Raw genomic sequence first — 21821 nt, forward strand, 5'->3', positions numbered from 1 at the left:
CTTCAAACTCCCCCTCCCCAGGCCCAGCTTCCTTGTGTAGTGCTCAGACTGTGGCTGTTCCCCAAGCCCAACCCCCATGGAAAGAAATCAAGGGCCTGGTCCATCCCTCAACCTCCCACAATGCATTCCCCAGCACCACAGTCCTGCCCCCAGAAAGCTGTCGTGAGGGTATGTGTGCCCCACCACCCATCATGGGGTGCGTCCCCGAGAAGAGAATGGGTCTCAGGCCTCTTGTACTGCTTCCCCGAAGGAAGATGCTGGGCTAGAGGCCAGACCCTCACCCTCACCCACCCTCATGAGGCAGCTCCTGCCTGCCCCCTCCCCCCAGCCCAGCAAAAACTAGAGACAGCCCCCACCCCCAGGTTTCTTTCAGCTCATTTCTTTAATAAGGAGACGCAGCTCATTACAAAATAACAATTTGACAAGAGATCGGACAAGAACAGAGTCCACATAAGGGGGGGTGTGGAGAGCATTGCCAAGCATGGGGCGGGGACGGTGGCGGGGGGGTGGGGGGAGGGCAGGGCTATACATGAGTCCTTCCTATGAAGACAAAGGCAGGGTTCCTGGTGCGGCCAATGCATTCCAGGGGTGACCTGGGGCAGTCTGCCCACCCTGGTTTTGAAGTTTTCAGATCCCTGGGATTTCAGAAAGCAGCAAATCCAGTCCTTAGATGGGGAGGAGTCAGGGCAGAACTTCTAGTCAGGCTTCTTTGAAGAGGGTCCTCCTCGAGTCCTGATGGCTGAGGAGGGCTGGATGGAGAGACCCCCTCCCCGGCCCCACGCACACTTCTCTGCCACCTCCCCAGGCCAGATCCCCTCAATTCTTGCCTGCATTGTGGGTGTGGACAGTGGGAGGGTCCCGGAGAGAGCCAGAAAGAGGTTAGACACTTCGTCCCTCCACCCCTCCAAGCTCCTGATCCCAGCCCACCCGGAGATGGTCCCCAGCGCAAAGATCCCTGGGGCTTCTGCGCGCTCGAGCATACCCAGTCACCTCGCAGCCTTTGGCCTTGTCCTCCTCCTGTTCTCGTCTCTCTTCTTCCTCGTGCTTACTAGTCGCCATGCCTGAGGCCTCCTGGCATTATTCCCACGAGTTGTCTGCCCTCATCGGCACCCCGGGGGCCGGGAGCTGCACGTCCCTCTCAGCACCTCTTACCACTGGGTGCTCCTGGCTGGGGCTGCCCTGGGGAGCTGACAGGAGGGTCTGGGGGGGCCAGACCTGCCCACCACTCTCAAAGGAGCCCTGGCAACCCTCAGCTGCCCACTCTGGGGCGCTCTCTGTCAGCCTGCAGGAGGGGACACGGCGGGAAGGGCATAACCCATGGCGTTCTCCGGTGTCACCCCAAGAGACCCTCCTCCCTCGCCACCCACACACCCCGACCCCGCGGTGTCACGTACGCAGGGCTGGGTCTGTCAAAGCCAGATGGTAATGGGAACCCGAGCCGCTGACTAGCTGCTCCTGAAAACCCTGGTTGCCTCCTCGGTGCCCTTAGGAAAGTTACCCAAAACTATGGCGTCCCCACCACTGCCCTGTCCACGCGCAGGGGGGGAAATGGAGTTGGACTGTCAAACCCAGGTGGAGGGAGCCTGCTCGGGCAGGGCCAGGTGGGACGTCTCCTAGGGTCCTGCCGGAACCCCCGGACACCATCCGTCCTCATGACGTGGGGCTGAGAGAGCAGGAGGGGTGACAACAGGTGAGCCCTTCACAAGTGTTCTGTGGGGAGCCAGTCAGAGGGACACGGGGGGCTCCTGGGAGGAACCGAGGGCGGTCTCCAGCAGGAGGCCCCCTTTATGGCTTTTCAGTTAATTCAAACAGTGGGAGGAAGGGGCACACCACACACACACACACACGCAGGACACGGAAGCCACCGGGACACCAGACACCCGGCTGGACATGGTGCACAGTACACGGAGGGTCAGCTCTGCAGGCGGATGTGCGGCAGGCAGTGGGGACGGACGGGACTTCAGGGCACCGGTGGTTGTCCCACGTCCCTGAAGGCAGGGCTGGTGCCAGAGCCGGAAGCCGACTCCCCACCACCGCCGACAGCTCCCACTAGGGGATTCCCGATGGGGTGAGACCGGGTGGGGCTTGGGGACAAAGACTTTACGTGACATAAAATCGAAGGGGCAGCCTCAACGAGTGGTGTGAAATGGGTCTGAGGTCAGGGGTTAGGGGTTAGGGGTTAGGGGCACGGCCATGCGGCTATTTACAGAAAGAGACATGCATGTTGAGTAGACAAGACTCGGTTCATATGTTTATAGGTCACTATTGTCTTTTATAGATAACTAAATGCACACGGAAGGGGTCAGATGAGGCTCGAATGGCTTCAGAAGGGTCTTGTTTTGTTGTCGCTTGAAAAATAAAGAATATTCGTGTGTCTTCAAGTCACAGTGTCCCCTTCTCAATGTTGCAGCTCGAAAAGCAGTAAGATCCTTGGTGACCAGTCTCTGGCCCCCTGGGACTGAGGGGGGGGGGGGAGCAGAGGGGACAAGTGGTCATAGAATAGGGGTGCCAGATAAAACACAGGACGGCCAGTTGCATTTGAACCCCGGGTAAACAACACATCACTTTTGGCGTAGTATGTCCCAAATTCTGCCTAGGCCATACTTAGCCCTAAAATTATTTTCTGTTTACCCGAAATTCAAATTTAACTGGGTATCTTGTATTTTTGTTTGCCCAATCTGACAACCATGTCATGGGGCTCTGGGCCACCAAGACCAGGCCTTGGGACCCTTCGCTGCCTGCCACCACACAGGGTCGGAGACAGGGTCCCCGACCAGCCTGAGGTGGGAAGGGGGAGGGTAGAAGGAACAGAGTGGAGGGTGGGAGGGCAGGTCTTGGCTTGATTTCTTCCTACCTTTACGTGGGGGGGGGGGGGGGGCGGACACAAAAAGACAGCCTCTCTCTCTATATGGTTGGGTGAGACCGAGAGTTAGCATACATTAAAAGATCATGGAATCTCTCACTTCCGACCCCAGTGGAGTTTCTTAACCTCTCTGCTCACCCACCACCACCCCGCTGCATGGAGGCAGGTTTGTCAGGGAGCTGGTTTTACCCACCGGAGGGACTGAGGCAACCCCTCTCTTCTCTCTCGCTGAAGCCCTGGGCCAGCAAAATCATCCCAAACTGATTCTGCAGAAACACAACCATGTATGGTTGCCTGGGAAGCAAAAAAAAGATCATCACCTGAGACTGTGCTCTAATCCCTGCTGTCCCGTCCTCCACCTGAGGGACCCCTGCAAAGTCATTTCTCGTCCATGCCAAGCATCTGCTTGCTCAGTCTGGAGCTTCCCGAGGGTTCTCTACCCGGCTTTCCCCAGGCCTCAGCTTCCACTTTCAAAGACCAACAATCTGCCTATGGCTCTGGCGGAGTTAGTTTCCCTTCTGGGATGATTATTCAAGGAGAAAGAAGCCCGAGTTTTCTGGCTTCACCCCATTTCTGGGTGGGATTGGGTTTGAGTCTTTGTGGTCTCAGTCCCTTTGGAAAAAAATCTCTTCTATGCTATTTCCTGCCTGGAATAGATGGGAAACTCATAACCACAGAGGCCTCCAGAACCCTTCTCTAATCAAACCCTAGCTCCTAATTAGGGCCTACAGCCCACCCTAACGTCTCCAGAAATAAACCTGCGTGGCAATGAGGGTTCAGAATGATGCTCCAGAGTTAGAGTAACATCAGCCCTCAGGTGTAGAAAACTCACGACTCTAAGTTTACCTGCCTAGTTCATGGAGCTGGATAGATGCCTTGACTAGGATGGCTCATTTGGGCCAAGCACCCATCTCAGGACCAGCCAGAACCTAGGTGGGGTGCAGGGGTGGGGGAATGATTGCCCACACACAGGTCTCGCCCTGGCTCTAAACCAATGCCAACAACACTCAGTCTCTCAGCAACCTGTCCCCACCTGCTCACTAGAGGTGGGCCCAGAGTAACAAAATGCAGCCCCTGTCTCTTGGCACCCACACCACCTAGGGGTGCCCACCATTTCTTTTCCTCCCCATCAGGAGAGTGGCAAATCTCGGCCTCTGGAAGGGCTGAATCAGGTTCATGGGCTGAGAAGAATCTCAGGCGGTAGGAAGCCCATCGGGAAAGGGCAAAAGAATGAAGGTAAGGAAAACAAGATGGACAATCCTCTGAGCAAGGTTTGTGGGATATGGTGGGGAGAGAGACCCTGAGAAAGCACCAAAACCTCACAGCTCTGGAGACTGGAGAAGAGCCCAGCGACTCCTGATGCCCATAGCAGGACATCCTACTCTGCAGTCAGCTGGGTTCTGAAGGCACCCCATTTTCCTACAACTCTCTACCAGGATCACAACTCTGGTCCCGAGGACCAAAGCTCATAGTCCTTGTCAGAGTCTTACCTTCTCATCATTAAGTACACACCCAAACTCACACAGGCTCCAGTAAAATACGACCTCCCATGTGCCAAGGGCCACTAGCAAGAAGGAGAAGGGTCTCTGAGAGATGGGCAAGGTTCAGCCCTGCTTCCCAGTCTGTTTCTGGCAGAGGTGTTCCCTCATTCCTTGCTCTAATCAAAACACATGGCACAGCAGAAACAAAAAAAAAAAAACCCATTTCCTTTCTTTTAATAAAATAAAAAGATGCTCTGGACCCTCAAACCCTGAGTCTCTCTAACACTGTCCGTCTGTCTCAGGTACCTATAGAAAACTGAGGTGGTCCAGATGGGACAGGACAGGAAGTGCTGCCATTTTTGCTGGGAAAGAGAGAGATCCCCAAGCTTTGGGGAAGCTATGAGTATTCTGTGGTGAAGAAATGGCAAGGGCCTGAGGGCTTCATGGATAGAAGAGAGAGGCTGAAGGAAGGGAGGCAAGGGTGGGAGAAAGGGGTGAAAGGAAGTGGTGCTGGCCTTAGGTCATGTGGGACCTGACTCTCCTGCCCAGGCTGAAGGTTTGGAAGGAGGCTCAGTGCAAACTTGACTGACATATATATGGCTTTTTATCAATGCTGGGGACAAAAGGTGAAGAGGGAAAGGGACACAACCGAGCGTGGGGTAGAAACCCCGGCAGGTGTCCTCCACCACCCATTTGGAATGGATGTCCTGCTTCTTGGCATTCATAGAGAGACGCCTCCCCAAGGAATAGTAGGATGGGGCCTCCCCACAGGTCTCCCTGGGCCACGTCAGCCACCCACAAACTATCTGGCATGGAAGGCAGAGGAGTGGGAGCTGGGGGGCACGGATCTCAGCACCCCCACCTATCTCATCCGGGAAATCTCTGCCATCTCTCCACCATCCTCCCCCTTCTTACCTGGACCTCAGGGGGACAAGAATTCAAACCTTCTTTTTAGAGTCTCTGGCTCTGTACAGAAAAGTCTTCAGATAGTGTTGCTCCACTTAGATTAAAAGAGAAAACAGAAGCAAAAGCATGATGGGGAAAAAATGCAAATGAACCGCACAGCTTATATTCTGGAAAGGGAGAAAGCATCTGTGTTTCCCACTGGAAGGGGGTAAAGAAGATCCAGGAGTTTCATTTGGTCTTTCTAGGTAATGGGTCTTCTTTCTTCATAGTTTGACGTTAACTGTCAACAACAGTGAGGTCCCAGGACTGATGGTCCCTGTTAGAGTCTAACCAATCTAGTGAATAGTTCATGTCCACGAATGTCCCAGAAACCACACTTGTGGGGAAACAAGGCCTGACGAGAGGAAGTCTATGACGGCATCAGGTTTTTGGTCCTAGTTCTGGACAAGTCCAGTCTCCACATCTTGCCTCCCAAATAGCCACCCACAAAGAGTATGGGAGCTTCTGGCACCCGACCGGGATTCTGAGCCCTCTCCACGAGCTGACGGAAGATCTCCCACTTAGACAGTGGACGTCTCTTCACTTCAGGGTCCCCGAAGAGCCTTCTCTTCCCACACAACTTCGCTGTCCGTGGTTCATCCCAGGAATGCAGAGAGATGCTCCAACACGCACATGCACACACACACACACACACACACACACACACATCATAGGCCACTGTGTTGCCTTCCCTGTCAGGAAACAGGATGTGCTGCCGTTTTGTTGGTCCAGAACACTCAAAACACAGGAAGTGCTGTGACTTTCTGCTGAAAGAGGGCCTCACTCAGGGTGAGGTTTAAGTGAAGCTTTGAAAGAGTGAGAGGGACACGTGACAGGGCATGCAGCAAGGACAGCTCCTGGGACGATGAAAAGAGCCAGGCTTCTCTTTCACCTGTTAGGGGACTCTCCTCACACAGCCACCAGAGGGAAGTCGGTCTTTCAAAAGAGATAAAGGAAGGAAAAACAAGGACACGACCACAAACAAATGAGAAAGAAAACCTCTAAGGTTGCATAACTGAGGTATTGATAGCTCTGGATCTTGTCAGTGTCCGTAACGGCGCGGGATCCCGGCCGCTGCTGCCTACTTGTTCTTGCCCAGAAGCGCGTCCACCTCTTCCTCGGGCTTGAGGGAGTGCCACTGGGCGATGGGCCTCCGGGGGTTGGCCAGCATGTCAGACCAGTGCCGCAGCTCTGTGCCCGTGGCGTTGCTGCCCACGAAGATCTTGCCAATGGCTTCGTTCTTGCCCAGCTTGTCGTAGTCCAGCACAGTGACCACCACCTGGACTTTCTGCGGGGAAACAGAGGAGGGAGGGAGGGAGTCGGCAGGTGGAAACGCACGATCCCGTGGCCAAACTTCTCCTCCTCTATCCTCTACTCCAAATGCCCCGCAAGGAGAGGCCTCCCAGGGCGGCTTGCTTCTACCTCTGAACTTACTTCCAAGACTGAACTTAAAGGGGGGCGAAGGCTGCACGTTCTGGAAACAGCCTTTCTCCCTACCAGTAGGCACTTACCCAGCATGTGCTGTGCCCCAGCCACTGTTGAGTGCCTGGAAGTGGAGGGCGGTGAAGACAAGGGAAGAGGGGTACTTCACCTTAACGAAAGCAGCAGACCCATACTCAGAAATTTACAACACAAAGTGATGCAGGTTCTGCTAGAGAGGTAAGCACAAGGTACTACGGGAACTCAGACGAGGCGACAGTCCTCCTTGGGTCAATCGAGAAAGGCTTCGCCAAGGAGGTGACATAGAAACTGGGAGGTGAAGGCTGAGGACTTCTCTAGGCAGAGAGAGAAGAGAACCCCAAGAAGCAAGAGGAGCCTGGGCGGAGGCATAGAAATAGAAGTGTGCACTTGGTATCTTGGAAACAGAAGAAGTTCAGAGTCACTGAGGTTGAGTGTGAGAACAACCAGGCAGGAAATAGGGTCAGCAGGGTGGGCTGTGCAGGGTGGGGTCAGCTAAGGAGTGTGCCTTTTGTTCTTCAGGCAAGCAACAGGGAGCTCCCAAAGACTCCTGGGAGGAGCGGCATGGATATTTCAGGAAGAGACCCCTCACATCGAGGCGGGAGATTCACTGGAGGAGGACGGGGACTGACAGGTGGGGAGGCCGGCCGGGGGCCGAGGGGGGAGCTGTGGGGGCTGGGTAGTGAATGCCTGAACCAAGGGGGGGCGGTGGGAATGGAAGCAGGGGCCAGGCTGGAGAGGCACTGAGGGGAGAGAATCAAAAGGACTTGGTGGTCAGTTGGACTGGCCGAGGTGACACTCGGGACCTTTATTCATCCTGCTCCACAGCCCACTCAGGCTACTCAAGCTCAACCTTTAGGACCAAGCTTGTCCAGGAAGCCTCACCTGTTTCAGTGGCCTGTCCCTGCTCCCCCTCGCGAGTGTGACGCCCTCGAGAGCAAGGACTATGTTTTCTGCACATGCTTCTCCAGCACCTAGCCAGTTCCTAGGGAGGCGCTTAGGGAATGCTCAGCAAAGCATGTTGGGTAAATGAGAAAGGCAAAAGGGTAGGGGGTCTAAGATGATGCCGAGGTTTGTCACTTGAAAAGAGAATGCAGACGAAGCAGGTTTGGGGTGTGGGCGGGGGAAGGAGAAGGGGTTTGGGGAAGATCATTATGTTGGCTTTTGGCGTGTCGAACTTGAAACTCCTGGCCAGTACACTTCATGTCTGTCTTAAGTTTTCCACAAGGACTTCTCGTGGTCTAACATTATCGTTGAGATTCCCTTGACACCTTCGCCTCCCAGTCCTGGGGGCGGGGGGGGGGGGGCAGGGAGGGAGAGGAAGGGAGGAGGGAGCAGCTCACTCCAAAGAGGGAGGGACCAAGACTCCAAGAGGATCCAGCACTCTGCGATTCCAGATGGCTCGGTGGGTGTCTGGTCCTGCCACATTCAGATCTCACTCATGCCCCCTCATGGTGAAAAACAGACCTCACCTCCAACACTTACCGAGCTTGCTGGTAGGAGGAAGGAAGGAGACAGTAGAGAAGGGAAGGATGGAGGGGAAGAGGAGAGAGGAAGGGGGCAGAGGGGTACCTGGGAGCAGACCCAGGGGGCAGCAGAAGTGGGAGAAGGCTGGCCAAGGCAGGAAGCGGCTGCACCAGGAGGAGCGGGAAGAGGACGAGGCTATACCCCTACCTCCCCGGCAGCTCCAACCCCACAGGCCCACTGAACGCCCGCGTACGTCGCAGTTCCCAAGGAATGATGGGTAGCATGGCTTGGAGTGGTTCTTGTTCGTCTCAGAAAAGGGGGAAGCCCTTTCTGGCAGGGGCCCCGGGAAGGAGGACCCAGGACGGCACCATGAGAGTCAGAGCCCTTCCCACCAGGGCGAGCGAGGTGGCTCGAGGCGTCTGGGTGAGTTCCCTCATGCCCCCACTGCTGTGCCCCCAGGCCCGAAAACCCGAGCACCTGAATCTGCTCGAAGGGGATCTCAAAGCTGAAGGACTCGTTGAAGTAGGGGTTCAGGGTCTTCTTCTTCACCGTCGTCTTCTTCTTCTTGAGCCTCTTCCCATTCTGCATCAGGTGGATCTTCACGTAGGGGTCTGTGCAGGGAGAATCCCGGCCCCGGAAAGGCACCCTTAGTGCCCCACCCTCCCACCGAACGTACTTGCCCGCCTAGAGCACCCACCCCACCAAGGCCAGGCACCCAGCAAGCCCTAACGCGTGGGCCGCTGAGTCCAAAAGCAGCAGAGTGAGCGTCCAGTTCAGGGGCGGCAAAAAGGTTTCACTTCAAGGACCACCTCGGGCTGATTGGTTGTGGCCTCGTGTAACGCCTGGAGCATTACACTGGGGACATTCCTGAGACTAAGTAAGGCCTTGTCTAGAAAGAGCGAGGGGGTCGCTTGGTGATATCTGTCCTACGCAGGGGACAGAGGAGTGCTGAAGGCACCACACACATCTGCCATCCCCGATTCAATCCAATCCTCCTGACCTCGCAGATGAGCAACCGAGGCTCACAGAAGTGACGTGATGTGCCCCCAGTCACACAGCGGATCAGTGACAGAGCCGGCAGCCAGCCCCACCAGTTGAAGCCCAGGCACAGGCCTGATTCTCGGGAAAATGCGTGCTCCGCTGTCCCACCAGAACCCTGTGCTGTGGGCTGGCCCCGCTCCGTGTGCTCCCCCACCCCCCGAGTCCCCTTCCAGGGTAGGGCCAGCAGAGCGCCTTCCGGAGAAGTGTTCCGGACTGTGACACGTGACAGAGGCAAGCTTTCCTACACAAGTTTCTCTGGTCCTTCCCTCCATGGCTTATACTGCCCAGCAGCTCAGAGTGGGGGCAGGGGACCCGTGGAGAAAGGAGGGAAAGTCAGACATCTCCGGCTCCACAGTCCTGCGCTCAGACCCACAGCTGCTCGGAGATATTCTCTGTATCCCAGGGCCGGAAAGTGCTCTTACAACGGGTATGTGAACAGAAAACTCAGGCCAGTGACCGGCTCACTGGTGCCACCCAATGGCAGCCAGAAGTTCTGCATGTACCTGAAAGGCCACCTACGTCCATCTTCTTCAGGTTCTTGGCCTCCAGGATACAGACAGTGAGCTTCCCAGCCGTGGGCACGTAGCGCAGGGAGGTGCAGATGTCGCCCAACTTCTCTGGCTGTCCAGGGGGAAGAGCAGGACCCAGGGTCATCTTAGTCAGCCCACTGCCTCTAGCACGGCGGACCCCCATCTTGTCAAGACTAGCAAGGCGGTGGTGTATCCCCAGCCCTCTCAGTCCCCAGTCCCCACATCTGTGATGTTGGAGAAGGTCGCAGGGCCTCCTGCTGCAGTTCAACAAAGCCCCTGAGAGTGATGCTGCAGGAGCCACACCCTTAGGAGTGAGGGGAGCAGAGTACAGGCTGTGGGCAGGAATGTGCGAGTGATGTCTGGGTGGATCTGGACACACGCGGGGCATGGTCGGGCTCCCACCCCAGGCCGAGGGGAGATGGAAAGGAGGCTGGGGTGTGGGCATGGTACCCAAGGGTTCGTTTCCAAGGACAGTGGGAAAGTGAGTATCTCGGAAGCCTTCCTCCCTGATTATTCCCAACCCTTTCGATAGCCCCCTGTCGACCATTTCACTCGCAGTGTGACCTGTGGTCTTCAAAGCACAGTGTGTCCCTTCTCTTATGTGCTGTCAGTGCAACACCTTCATGGAGACAAGGCAAGGGTTCTTTGTGACCAGTGAGACTCCCACGAAGTCCCACAACAATTTAGCACTGGGGGCAGGACGAAACCTGCTGGACTCCTGGTTTCTAAGAGCTCTGCCCACATCACGCCAGAGTCAAGCTTCTCAGAGACCAGGTCGCTCAGGCCAATATCCCGGCTCGAGTGTGCCAGCCCTGCTTTCACACAGCATGAGCCCCAAGGTAAGAAAGGGTGTCTTCAGCGTCCCTTCTCGCCCCCTCCGTTACCACCTGGTACTGAGCTGGCCACACAGCAGGGGCTTGGCCAAGACACATGACCGATGCTTGGAAGGAGCAGTGGCTAAAATGGAATATTTGGCACACAGTAGGTGCCCAATAAGTGTTGGGTAAGTGCTTGAAGCCGTAGCAGTTGTTGGGAGGACAAGCCCCCATGCTGAGAATCTTTTAAAATAAATGTGGGCTTTCCTTGTGGGTAAACTGAGGCACAAAGTCATAAACCGGTGGCCCTAAGTGACAGCAGAAACTTAGGAGTAAAAATAATAATGGTGTTCTCCTTCACTTGAACACCTACTGGATGCCAGGTGCATTACAGAGATAAGTTAATTCTCATCTGCAAAAACACTACAGGAGACAATCCAGATCTAAAGAGATTAAGTGACGTGCCCAGGGTCACACAGGTGGGGTTGTGGAGCTAGGGTCCTAACCCAGTTCACCCAACTCTAAAGCCTACCATCTCCGTCGTGCCAATAGGTGGTGGCCCAGGTGGGCAGCCACACTTATCTTCCACATGGTCTCTGCTCTCACCTCTTCCTTCTCCCCGCCCTGCAGGTCTCTCCACTCCTCGATGGGCTGGCCAAGGTCCACGGTGTTCATAGGCACCTTAACCTCGCCAATGATGTCATGTTTGGAGAAGCGGTCAAAGTCGTAGATGGCCATCACCAGGGTTTTGCCTCCTAGCTCCTGGTATGGCACCTGAAGGGCACAAGCAAGATCAGACAGGGGTCAAAGCCAACTCATGCACCTCCAGAGGCTTCTGTGGGCAGATCCTTTGGTTAGAGCTCTGTTCCTACTACCCTGCAGGACTCCTGGTGAGTCTGTAGAGACAGAGAGAAGACCTCAGGCTCTGGGGGAGCAGAGTGGATGGAGGGAGGGGAATGTCCCAGTCCTACAGGAGGCTGAGCAGTGACCTCACACATAAGCCCACAGTCCAGCCCGCCATTGTTCCAGCCTGAGCTCATTCCAGGGCCTTAGCCACAGCTAAGAACCAAGGAAAGGTCTGTAGAACTCCCAGCAGAATTGGGATCAGAGAGGGACGTGGCATTACCCTTCCAGCCCACATCACCTTGAAGGTGAAGGTTTCATTGAAGGCAGGGTTCAATGTCTTCCGATGGACTTTGGTCTCATATTTCTTCTTCTTGTCTGGAAGAAGGAAGACTTTGACATAAGGGTCTGAGGTGCCTCCCATGTCCAGGGCGGGCAATTCAGCAGCCTGCAGAACGCCGACGGTAAGCTGTGGAGAGAGTGAGGGTGGGCCTTGAGTCTCAGGACTGCTCTAACACCAGCCCTGGCCCTAGACCCAGCACCCACCAACTCCCCCACCACCACCACCAGAGGCGGGCAGCTGGGGAGGTGGGAACAGGCTGGTGCTAGAGAGCAAGACTGGTCTCCATCTCCACCCCCAGGAATCTGCAATGACATCAGGAGAAGCAGTAGCTTAAAGGGCCACTGATTTGCCCAAGGTTGGTGGATGCCAATCTGGGCCGGGGAACCTTCTCTAGAGCAGGCTGGTGGCCAAGGCAGAGTCAATGTTCAGGGGTACCTGCCTGCGGTTTCCAGCCCACCCCACTCCATGGAAAGGAGGAATGCCTATGGGCCAAAGTGGGGGTGAGGGCTGTGGAAGTGTGGAGCTGTTTCTATCTCCCTCCCACCCAGCCCTTTTGTCCCATCCCCCACTTTGCCGCCAAGCCCCACCCTCACACCTGGTTGGCCTGGAAATCATAGTCCAGGGAAAACTGCAGTTTTCCCAGATTCTCTGGCTCTTTCTCCTCCTCTCCTTCACCTTCTCCCTCAGTCAGGCCTGTCTCTGCATCGTCGTCATCCTGTGAAGGCTGGAGGAAAGGAGGGGCGAGTTAAGAGAGAATGGAGCCACGTGGCCTGGCGCAGGGGCATCAGGAAGCCAGCCCATCTGTGCAGATCCTGACTCAGAGCTGGTGCGGGGCAACAGGAAGGAATGTGGCACTGTGCAGGGGGCTTGATTCTGCACAGCCCCTCAAAGTCCCCAGACAGCCCCTCAGAACCCCAGACCGTGTCTGGAAGACCCAGTTCTGGTTTTGGTGTGCCTCCCTCCCTTCAAGACACAGTGCTATGAGACCAGGTGCTGCACCAATGCTCTAGACTTCTTGAGGTGGGGGAGGGGTGCTTCCCTTGTTAGCCCCTCCCCAAAAGTTCCCCCAGCTCAGGCCCCACCCATTCTAGGCAAGACTTACCAGGAGTGCATTCCAGGAATTCAGGAGCAGGGTGAGTCCCCAGAGGTAAGAAGAGAAGGAAGAAAGTGATGTAAGAAAACATCCTACATCTCAGACCAGCCCCTGAAGTCACAGCCACCTGGTGAGACCAGGTCGGGCTACACCCAGATCGTTCTTGGAGGTCCCCCTTCCCTGACTTTGCACTGCAGGCTTCAGGCACACACACACACACACACACACACACGCACACACAGCACTCAAAGGCCATTTTAATCTCTGGCTGACTTCTTGAGATCAGACCCTTCCTGCCATCCTCCATATTGATTCCTTGAGCAAGAGACTTCTCCTAGTCACTCTCAGAACAGATGTGGGCAAAAGAGAAGCACAGAGAAGCCTTTGTAAACTTAAACATTAAGAAGGAAGCACTTGGGTTTATCAAAGGACTTTTCCAGGCCGATTAACACCCCCAAAACAGGGGTAAAGAAACCAAATTATTAGATGACAAGAGATGGATTCCCCTTGGCCCTGGTCTTGGTGCCTCAGGACCATTCTTTTACCCCATCCGATTCCCCACCCACCCCAACCAAGCAGGTGCCTCCAGTGAGATTCTGTCCTCTAGTCTCTGGCAGGAAAACACAGGGTCACTCCCATGGTGACTTTCTGGCAGGTTGGAGGGGCTCTCTTTCCAACATTTTGTCCCAATAGCCTCTTTGGCGGGGGAGTCAATATATTATGCTCTTCCTCTGTCTTTTCAAGGATGCATCCATGATCACACATGAAAAAGTCCCCCCTTTCCACTGTGGGATGGGTAGACAACATTTTACCAGAGATGCAGCCAATAGGGAGGGTCATGTGGCATTCTAAGGAGGGAAGCCGGTTTGGCTGTAGAACAGCCCAGAAGCCTTTGCTTCACCTTTCAGCACCTGGAATGCCTGGCCTGGGCCCCTCTCAGTTCCCCCCACCACTGTCTTCTCCTACCTGGCCCCCTTTCATGTCCTTCATATTCATGGCATTCTTCATGCCCTTGCCCTTCTCCTTCTTGTTCTTCTTCTTCTTACAGCAGCACTTCTTACAGATACAGAAGCAGCAGGTGAGGAGCAGGAGGCCAGCGACCACAGCAATGGCGATCAGTGCCCAGGGTGGTACTGCCCACAGAGAGGACCCCAGAAGTCAGCAGTGCTCTGCCTTATAGTCCCTGACCCCAAAGCATCAGCAAAAATGGGGGGAGAGATGAACCCCAATGTCCACACTCCACATTTTTTAACCACACACCCATGAGTGATTTACATGCAACTTGCCTATACTTTGCATGCCTTTTCGTTAATACTTGCTCTCTCCTGAGCCTACCGTCCTTATGAATACAGCCTACTAACTGAGAGATAGCGGTCAGGTGTATAACAAGGAAGAACGTCAATTTGCCTCTATTGGGTTTTGACTCATTTGATCTACGGAAAACTGGCTTCTATTGGAAAGAATGGGATGGTCCTTATCTGACCCAGGTGTAGGAAGAGCTCCTTTGACCCATTCCTTATGCCCAGGCTTGAGAGGGCTGACCTAAGCCAGAAGGCCAGCTCCTTAAGGACCTAGGCAGCTTGGCTTTGCAGAGCTCAAATATTTGGGGATGGGCCCTGGCTGCTCTCCATGGTCCTGAAGAACCATCTCCCCCGATAGGGCTGCTCCCCTTAATGTCTGGTGACTCCTGAACAGCCACTGCCAAGAATTCAGAAAGCAGGGGTGGGGGGCGTATTTTCTGTCTTCCAAACTAAGGTAGTTTCAAAGTGTGACTGGGAAACTTCAACAATGGCTTCTGTTTCCTAATTTTTCATCTTCTTTTGGTTTCATATTTTGACAGTTTTCTAAGTTGTAAGAACTTTCTTCCCCCTTAGGAGACGGGGGCACATAAGCCTCCTTGTTCCCCTTATTAGTGCCAGGCACCCCCCATTCCTGAAGGGGCTCCCCAAATAATCCATCTTGGAATCCAAACATTCAGCCAATCACATCTCAGGGGTGTTCCCCACCCTTCCTCAGCTCTGCCCTGCCCATAAGGCCTTGCACTGACCCTGGCCTTGCCCGGCCCTCTCAGCCACCTGGGACACTCACAGGGGATCTTCTGGATTTCATTGAAGAATTTCTCCTTCAGCTTGGCAAACATGTCCTCCTTACTCTCCCCAGCGCCCCCACTCTCGGTAGAGTTGTCTAAGAGCCCAGTTGACATTGTGGCGGTGGTGGTGGCAGGAGCCACAATGGGCTCCTGGTTCCTCTTGAAGATGTTCCTCATGGTGGCAGAGGGGATCACTGCAGATGAGAGGGGATGATGGGAGCAGATGAACAACCCAGAGGTCCAAGTGCAGAAAGCTCTGCCCAAAGGACTGGGGAACCCTCTTCAAAAGCTAAAGACTATTAAGAATCCCATTATAATTCAAAGATATTTCTCATAATATTAACATAATATAATAACATAATATTAACAACTGTGGTAAAACAACAATAACAGTCATCATTAAGTTAGTACTTATATGTGCCAGGCACTGTGCATGATCTCCTCTAATCCAAACAAAGCCTAATGTTTGATTATTATTCCCATTTAACAGATATGGAAATGGAGGTTCCCAAGGTCATTTAGATATTTAAGCCAGTCAGCCTGACTCCAAAGCCTGTAAACCTAATCACTTTCATATATCTCGTTTAAATCCAACTGCACAACTCTAGGAAGGAGGCAATATTCTACTATCAAAGACTCCTTCTCGAGCCTCTCTTTTCCTTAACTTCTTCCATGACCTCACTCTGCCTAGATTCTCTGCCTGTCTCTATCACATTCTGGATGTCATCATCCCTGCCTCCAATCTACATCAACATCTCTGGAAAACAGAGGAAAGGAGGTTGAAAGACAAGCTGCACATAATTTTACCATCCAGAGATAACTCGGGTTAGCATTTTATAACAGTAGATTTTCAGAGTGTGTTTTACATATTGAGACCAGGTTACATGTAATTCGACATTCTACCTTTTGTTAACATAAGATTTTATCATAAGTCTTTTCCTTTATCACTAAAAATTTCCTTTATTATTGAGTAGCTAAATAATACCCATTACATGGAAGTACCATATTTGTTTAATATTCTGCTATTAAACACTTAGATGGTTTCCAAGTTTTTGCTAGTAAAAAATATTACTGTGGTAGCATTCATTTAAGGCAGAGGAGTGGCCTGCTCTGTTAAAAGTGGAGCTTTGGGAAGATAGCTCCACAGGCATTGGAGGAGGTGGGGCTGGGGCTGGGGGCCAGGAGGGGGCTGGTGCAACAGACCAGCCAGAGATGACACGGACCCAGATGAGAATAGGAATGTAGGGGACGGAGGAGAGAGGGCAAATGTGACAGCCATTCATTATTCATTCATTCAAACAAATTTATTGAACTCATATCATGCTTCCCTTGTGGAACTTACCATAAAGTGGATTAAATAACTGCACATAAGTGAATGTAAGATTGTAATTCTGAGAAATGCCAAAAAGGAGAGATTCTTTGGTATCTTTGGCGGTATGAGTTTATAATGGGGCATATGCGACCTAATCTGGGAGAGAAAAATTGCTTTCCTGAGGAACGGACTGAGACCTGAAGGATACTGGGAAGTATCCAGGTGAGGAAGAGAGGAATAAGCAGCCTAAACAGAGAGAACAGCATGTGCAAAGTCCCTGACGTGGGAAGCAGTGTGATTAGTACAGAACCTTAAAAGAAGACCAGAGTGAAAGGAGCATGGGTCAAAATGGGGCTGGCAGAGTGGGCCAGTATGGCCCAGGCACATAACCTCACAGGCCACGGCAAAGAGTTTTGTCTTTACCCAAAGAGAAATGGGAAGCTGTCAGAGGGTTTTAAGGATGCAGGTAATGTGTACAAATTTACATCTTGAAAATTGCACTTCGGTGGCAGTGAGGAAAAGCCTAGAATGCACCATGACTCCAGAGGGAAGGGCAAAGAGTTTAAAACAGTCAATAATGGATGTCTTGTCATCCCCAAGTTCCCATGAAAGATTCTCCAGTGTTCCAGGGGAATCACCAGAGGGGAATGACATACAGCTACTCGGAGGGAACATAGGGCTGTTAATAAAGCAGCGGCACAGATCAGTGGCTTTTCCAGGGTCCGGTGCCTGGAAGGCCCTTTTAAATCCACCTTTAACAAAAGACATGAGGACAAAGCTGCCCAGATAGCAGGGGAATAACGAAGATGCTTGAGAACGTGGCTCTTGATAAAAGGCAGGTTCAGGGGTACCTGGGTGGCTCAGTCGGTTAAGCGTCCAACTTCATCTCAGGTCATGATCTCATGGTTCGTGAGTTTGAGCCCTGCATCGGGCTCTGTGCTGACAGCTCGGAGCCTGGAGCCTGCTTCGGATTCTGTGTCTCCCTCTCTCTCTGCCCCTCCTCCACTCATGCTCTGTCTCTCTCTGTCTCTCAAAAATAAATAGATGTTTTTTAAAAAGGCAGGTTCAGGGCCATGTGCCCAGAGATGGATGGGGTCTATAGATTCAGGGCCCACCTGCTCAGCTACACATCTAGAAAGTATTTGGGGTCATCCTAAGCTTCTCTCCTGCCATCACCCCCACGTGCAAGGCATCTGCAAACTTCTCAGCTCCACTCGCAATGTTTTCCAAATTCAGCCACTTCCCACCCCTCTACCTGAAGTCTTACAATAGCCACCTATCTGGAAGCTTTCCACTCTCCTCTGCTTAGTCTAATCTCTGCACTGCAGCCAGATCCATTTATTTTAAACCCTCCAATGGCTTCTCATCACACTTAGATAAAATCTCTGCATGGTCTGGCCTCTGGCCCCTGGCTAGCTCCCCAAATGCATTTCCTAACACTTCTGCTCTCAGCCACTCAGCTCCTGCCATGTTGGCCTTCTTGCTGCCAGTCAGAGGCTCACCAAACAAACTCGCAGCCTTTGCATTTACAGCCTAGACTGTTCTTCCTCCAGAAATCTCCTTGACCTCCCGGAGGCACCATCACTCACCTGGCAAAACACCGCTCCTGGAGAAATCCTATTAGGGACTGGGTTTTTGTGCCCCGCCCCCACCCCCAAATTCATACATTGAGATCTACTGCTCAACGTGATAGTGTTAGGAGGTGGGACCCGGCATATGGTGGAGTTCACGAATGGGGTTAGCGCCTGAGAAGAATAGGCCAGAGAGCTAGCTGGCTCCTTCTGCCATGTGAGGATGCCAGGAGTCGGCAGTCTATAACCTGGAAGAGAGCTCTCACCAAAAACCAACGTTGCCAGCACCCCAATCTCAGATTTCCCGGTCTTCAGGGCTGTGAGAAATACATTTCTGTTGTTGATAAGCCTCCTAGTTTATGGTATTTTGTTATAGCAATCTGACCTAAGACACCCACTATCAGCTTTTTCCTCTCCATTGCCACCCCCAGAGTGCTAAGCACTGCTGATGAGCATCCTGCATGAGGGCAGCTGGGCACCCCGTAGATTCTCAACACCACCCAGTCCTTCAACCCTGCACAGGAACCTTAATATATGCTCCCCATCAACTCGCTCTGCCTTCCTTCACAACGGACACTCCAGACCCTCTGTTTCATAGTCCCGTGGCTTTCCCATGGCCCCAACACCTTGCCTGTCATTATCAGAAGCCATTGAAGAGAAATCTCTGACAATGTCCCACCCTACGCCAAACCACAGACCTTCCTGCATATAAACCGCCCTCTCCTCCTGACCTCCTGTTTCGGCTGAGTACTTTCCTCCTATTTAAGACCAATCCCCACATCGCAGGGGTCCCCTCTGACCTTCTCAGGCCACCTTCTTGATGCATGTGCTTTCTTATCCCCAACTTTTCCTGGTCAACCAGTTTGCTCAGATCTAGTTGACCTATAGCATATTGGGACTGGTCTCCTAATGCCTGCCCAATGCGATTTTCCTCTAGACCACACAACCTCTCAGATGGTAGAGGATACACTTTTAAGAAAAGTTGTTTGTATGCTCAGTGATTATTTTAGAACAGTGAATGTTTTCATCTGAGCCACTACCATATTTTTACGCATTGGCAGCTATTGAGTGATACAAAACGACTGAAATGTGCAAATAACAAACAAAAACAGGAACAGGAAAGGTTGGGCATCAGAAAGGTTCCCTCTGCTCAGTTCTTCCCATTTTAAAATACCACCAGCCAAGCAATGAAGAGCCTCCCCACCCCTCCTCATTCAGCTGCATCAGTCTCCCCTTCCCTTCAGGGTCACACTCCACCAATGGTCTCCATTTCCTCGCCCCCAACTCTCTCTCCTCAGCGCCCACACTGTGGCTTCTGCCTCATCACTCCACTGAAATGGCTCTCTGCACAGTCGCGGGTGACCACAGGGTCATCACTAAACCCAGCAGAGCTTTTCGTTTGGTTGTATTTGACTTCTCTCATGTTCACTTCCAACCACTCCTGGTTGTCATCATAATTCGGACTCCATCGCTTGCCTCAAGGTTTGCCCCCAAGGCTTCTCTTCCCAGGCCAAGTGTCCCCCCGGGTGACTTCTTGCACACCCTGGCCTCAGCCACATCCCCATTCTGATGGCTGCCAAAGCCCGACTCGCTCCTGAGCTCCAGGCGCAGAGGTCCAGCTGGGCCCTCGATATACCCATTCTACCCATACTCTGTTTCCTCCTGCTCACCTCCAATCAGTTCTGCAGGTGCCACCAAAGCAATCTTCCTAAAACATGAATCTGATCATGTCACTATGGGTACAAGCCATCCCAGGGACATAAGCCACAATCCTGAAGGTGGCCGGCCTACCAGGCCCTCGTGTCCTGTATCCAGCATCATCATTTCCTCGTCCCCTGCCCTGAGTCTCAAATACCAACCACACATGGCTTTTTTTCTCTCTTCTAATACAGATGTTCTCCTCCCACCAACACACACGCTACAGGGCCTTGGTACATGCTGTGGCCCACCCCCCAACTTCACTGAGCTAATGCCTGCACGTCTTTCTCGGCTCAGCTCAAACGGCCCCTCCTCCCACTCGTGCCTCCTGCCACCACCGCCCCCAGATTGAGGCCTGATATGCTTTCATAGCTCTGTCCTTACCTTCACAGCACTTACACGGCTTGTGACTGTATTTAAGCAGAGACCACACGTGCGTTGTTTACCGCCGCGGCCCTGGCAGAGGGGTTGGCAAACTATGACCCACGGGCCCCATGGGGCCCACGGCCTGATTTTCGTAAATAAAGTTATATTGGAGCACAGCCACGCTCATCCCTTGACACATTCTCTCTGGCTGCTTTTGCGCTTCAGCAACAGAGTCGAGTAGGTGTGACCGACGTTGGGTGGCCTGAAAAGCCTCGTGTCTTTACTGTCTGGCCCTTGAAGAAAAATTTTGCCGACCCTGCCCTAGCAGATACCAGACTGTCTGACATATGAGAGGCATTCAGTAAACATGTGGTACGTGATGAAAAAAATGAATGAGCAGGACACAGACTCTAGACCACTGGACACGTCATGTCATTTTGCAAGATGACACTGGAGCCCGTCCTTCCAGGGCCACCCGGTGCATGAATGCCTAGGACTCGGACTCAGGGCTCTTTCCACAGGCTTGTTAAGACTCGATCTAGCCTCTCCAAGTCACCAGGCTGGGTCCAGGGAGCTCCCCCCGAGGCCTGGGGAGCGTGTGCGTGTGTGCACCCGCGCGTGTGCGTGATGAGACTCCAAAGTCGGCACAAGTGAGTGGCGTTGTCCACGCTTCCGCGAGCCGTCCCTCCACCCTCTGCCTTTGCAGCTGGCCTCTCGTGCTACGGGGTCAGGCACATTCCCTTATGAGCCGTTGGACCCTGGATGGTTTCTTTTACCTCTCCAATCTTAGACCGCCGAACCGTCAAAAGGAGTCCGCATTCCTAATGCCTTCAGCTGAGGCTAAGACGAACGGGGATGGTGAGTGCCCTTTCCACGGCCCGAACCTGCCCAGAGCATTGAGAAGTGCTTCTCATCTTTCCAAGGCTGCCCTTTGGGCATTTCTTCTCGGGAGACGCTCCCTCCGATGTGACTCAATGACCCTTATCCCTTAGCTCTTCTGCGTCTTTTCCAGAGTCGAGAGAGTTTAAAAAATGCAAAAAGAGAGAAAGCCGAGCAAGCCCTTTTCCCCCCACCTCAAGACCCCACGGTGCCCTCCAGAGGACCCTCCAAGCCCTTCTGCCCCTCTGAACCACGCTGAGGCCTTCTGCGGCCCACCATTCTCAGGGGGCCTTTCTATCAGGACAAGGATGATGGGAGGCTCCTAGCCGGTCTTTCCTCTTTCCCTCTTGTCTGTCTCCAGTCTGTTTTCAGCCCAGCAGGCAGAGCGGTCCTATTACTACAACAAAACCCTACAGCGGCTTACTTCCCTCAAAGTACCCAGTCCTCACAGAAGTTTTCAAGGCCCTGCACAGCCAGCCCCGTGCCCTCGCTCCTCCCCCCTGGTTCTCTTCCTTCCCTCCTCTGCCTCGCTGGCCTCCTTCCAGATCTTCACTCATGCCAAGCACACCCTTAGCTCAGAGCCTTGGCACCTGCTGTTCCCTCGGCCTGAAACACTCTTCCCTGCAGGCCTCCACACAGCTGTGTGTTCAGCGCAGCGAGGTCATCCATGATGACCATTTTTGAAAAGGCAAGCTCCCACCGACCACTGGCATCTCAGCCCCCCTTTATTTCGTCTTCTGCACAGCACTTATCACCAACAGACACACCACACATTTTATCTGGTCTCCACTCACTCGACTTCAAGACTCACGAATGTAGGCATTTCTGACTAGCACACAGCGGGCTCTCAAAAAATATCCTCGGGAAATGGATGAGTCGCACACCCCTCACGTCCGCGATGCCTGGGCTATCGTGCCTCAGACCTCGCGCAGTTGTGAATGCTTGTGACATCACCAACCATTTCCTAAGCGTTTCTAAAAACAACTTTTGGGGCGCCTGGGTGGCTCAGTCGGTTGAGCGGCCGACT

At 53.3% G+C, this 21821-nt stretch overlaps 1 protein-coding gene across 2 annotated transcripts; it reads right to left on the reverse strand.

The window, feature by feature from the left end:
* Positions 1-6291: 6291 nt before the first annotated feature.
* SYT2 (synaptotagmin 2) lies at positions 6292-15160 on the reverse strand. 2 transcript variants are annotated; one of them, XM_042926038.1, is made up of 9 exons: positions 14968-15160; positions 13830-14012; positions 12786-12790; positions 12382-12501; positions 11745-11912; positions 11207-11374; positions 9759-9876; positions 8692-8825; positions 6292-6577 (listed from the first exon to the last, which is right to left on the reverse strand). In XM_042926038.1, exons 1-9 carry the CDS (start codon positions 15143-15145, stop codon positions 6371-6373), a joined length of 1281 nt encoding a protein of 426 aa, XP_042781972.1. In that variant the 5' UTR covers positions 15146-15160; the 3' UTR covers positions 6292-6370. The 2 variants fall into 2 exon arrangements, with proteins under 2 accessions (XP_042781972.1, XP_042781971.1); XM_042926037.1 differs by lacking the exon at positions 12786-12790 and having other exon boundaries at positions 13846-14012.
* Positions 15161-21821: the final 6661 nt, after the last annotated feature.

The sequence above is a fragment of the Panthera leo genome, chromosome F3, assembly GCF_018350215.1.
Source record: "Panthera leo isolate Ple1 chromosome F3, P.leo_Ple1_pat1.1, whole genome shotgun sequence".
NCBI lineage: Eukaryota > Metazoa > Chordata > Mammalia > Carnivora > Felidae > Panthera > Panthera leo.

Bases quoted from the DNA above. Each gene is read 5' to 3' on its own strand.
- SYT2 (XM_042926038.1), bottom strand. From the start codon at position 15,145: ATGAGGAACATCTTCAAGAGGAACCAGGAGCCCATTGTGGCTCCTGCC. The intron at 14,013-14,967 runs GTGAGTGTCCCA...CTCTGTGGGCAG, and splicing joins TGAAATCCAGAAGATCCCCT to TACCACCCTGGGCACTGATC. The intron at 6,578-8,691 runs GTGCTCGGGTTT...GTTTCCCCGCAG, and splicing joins TCCCCTTCGAGCAGATTCAG to AAAGTCCAGGTGGTGGTCAC.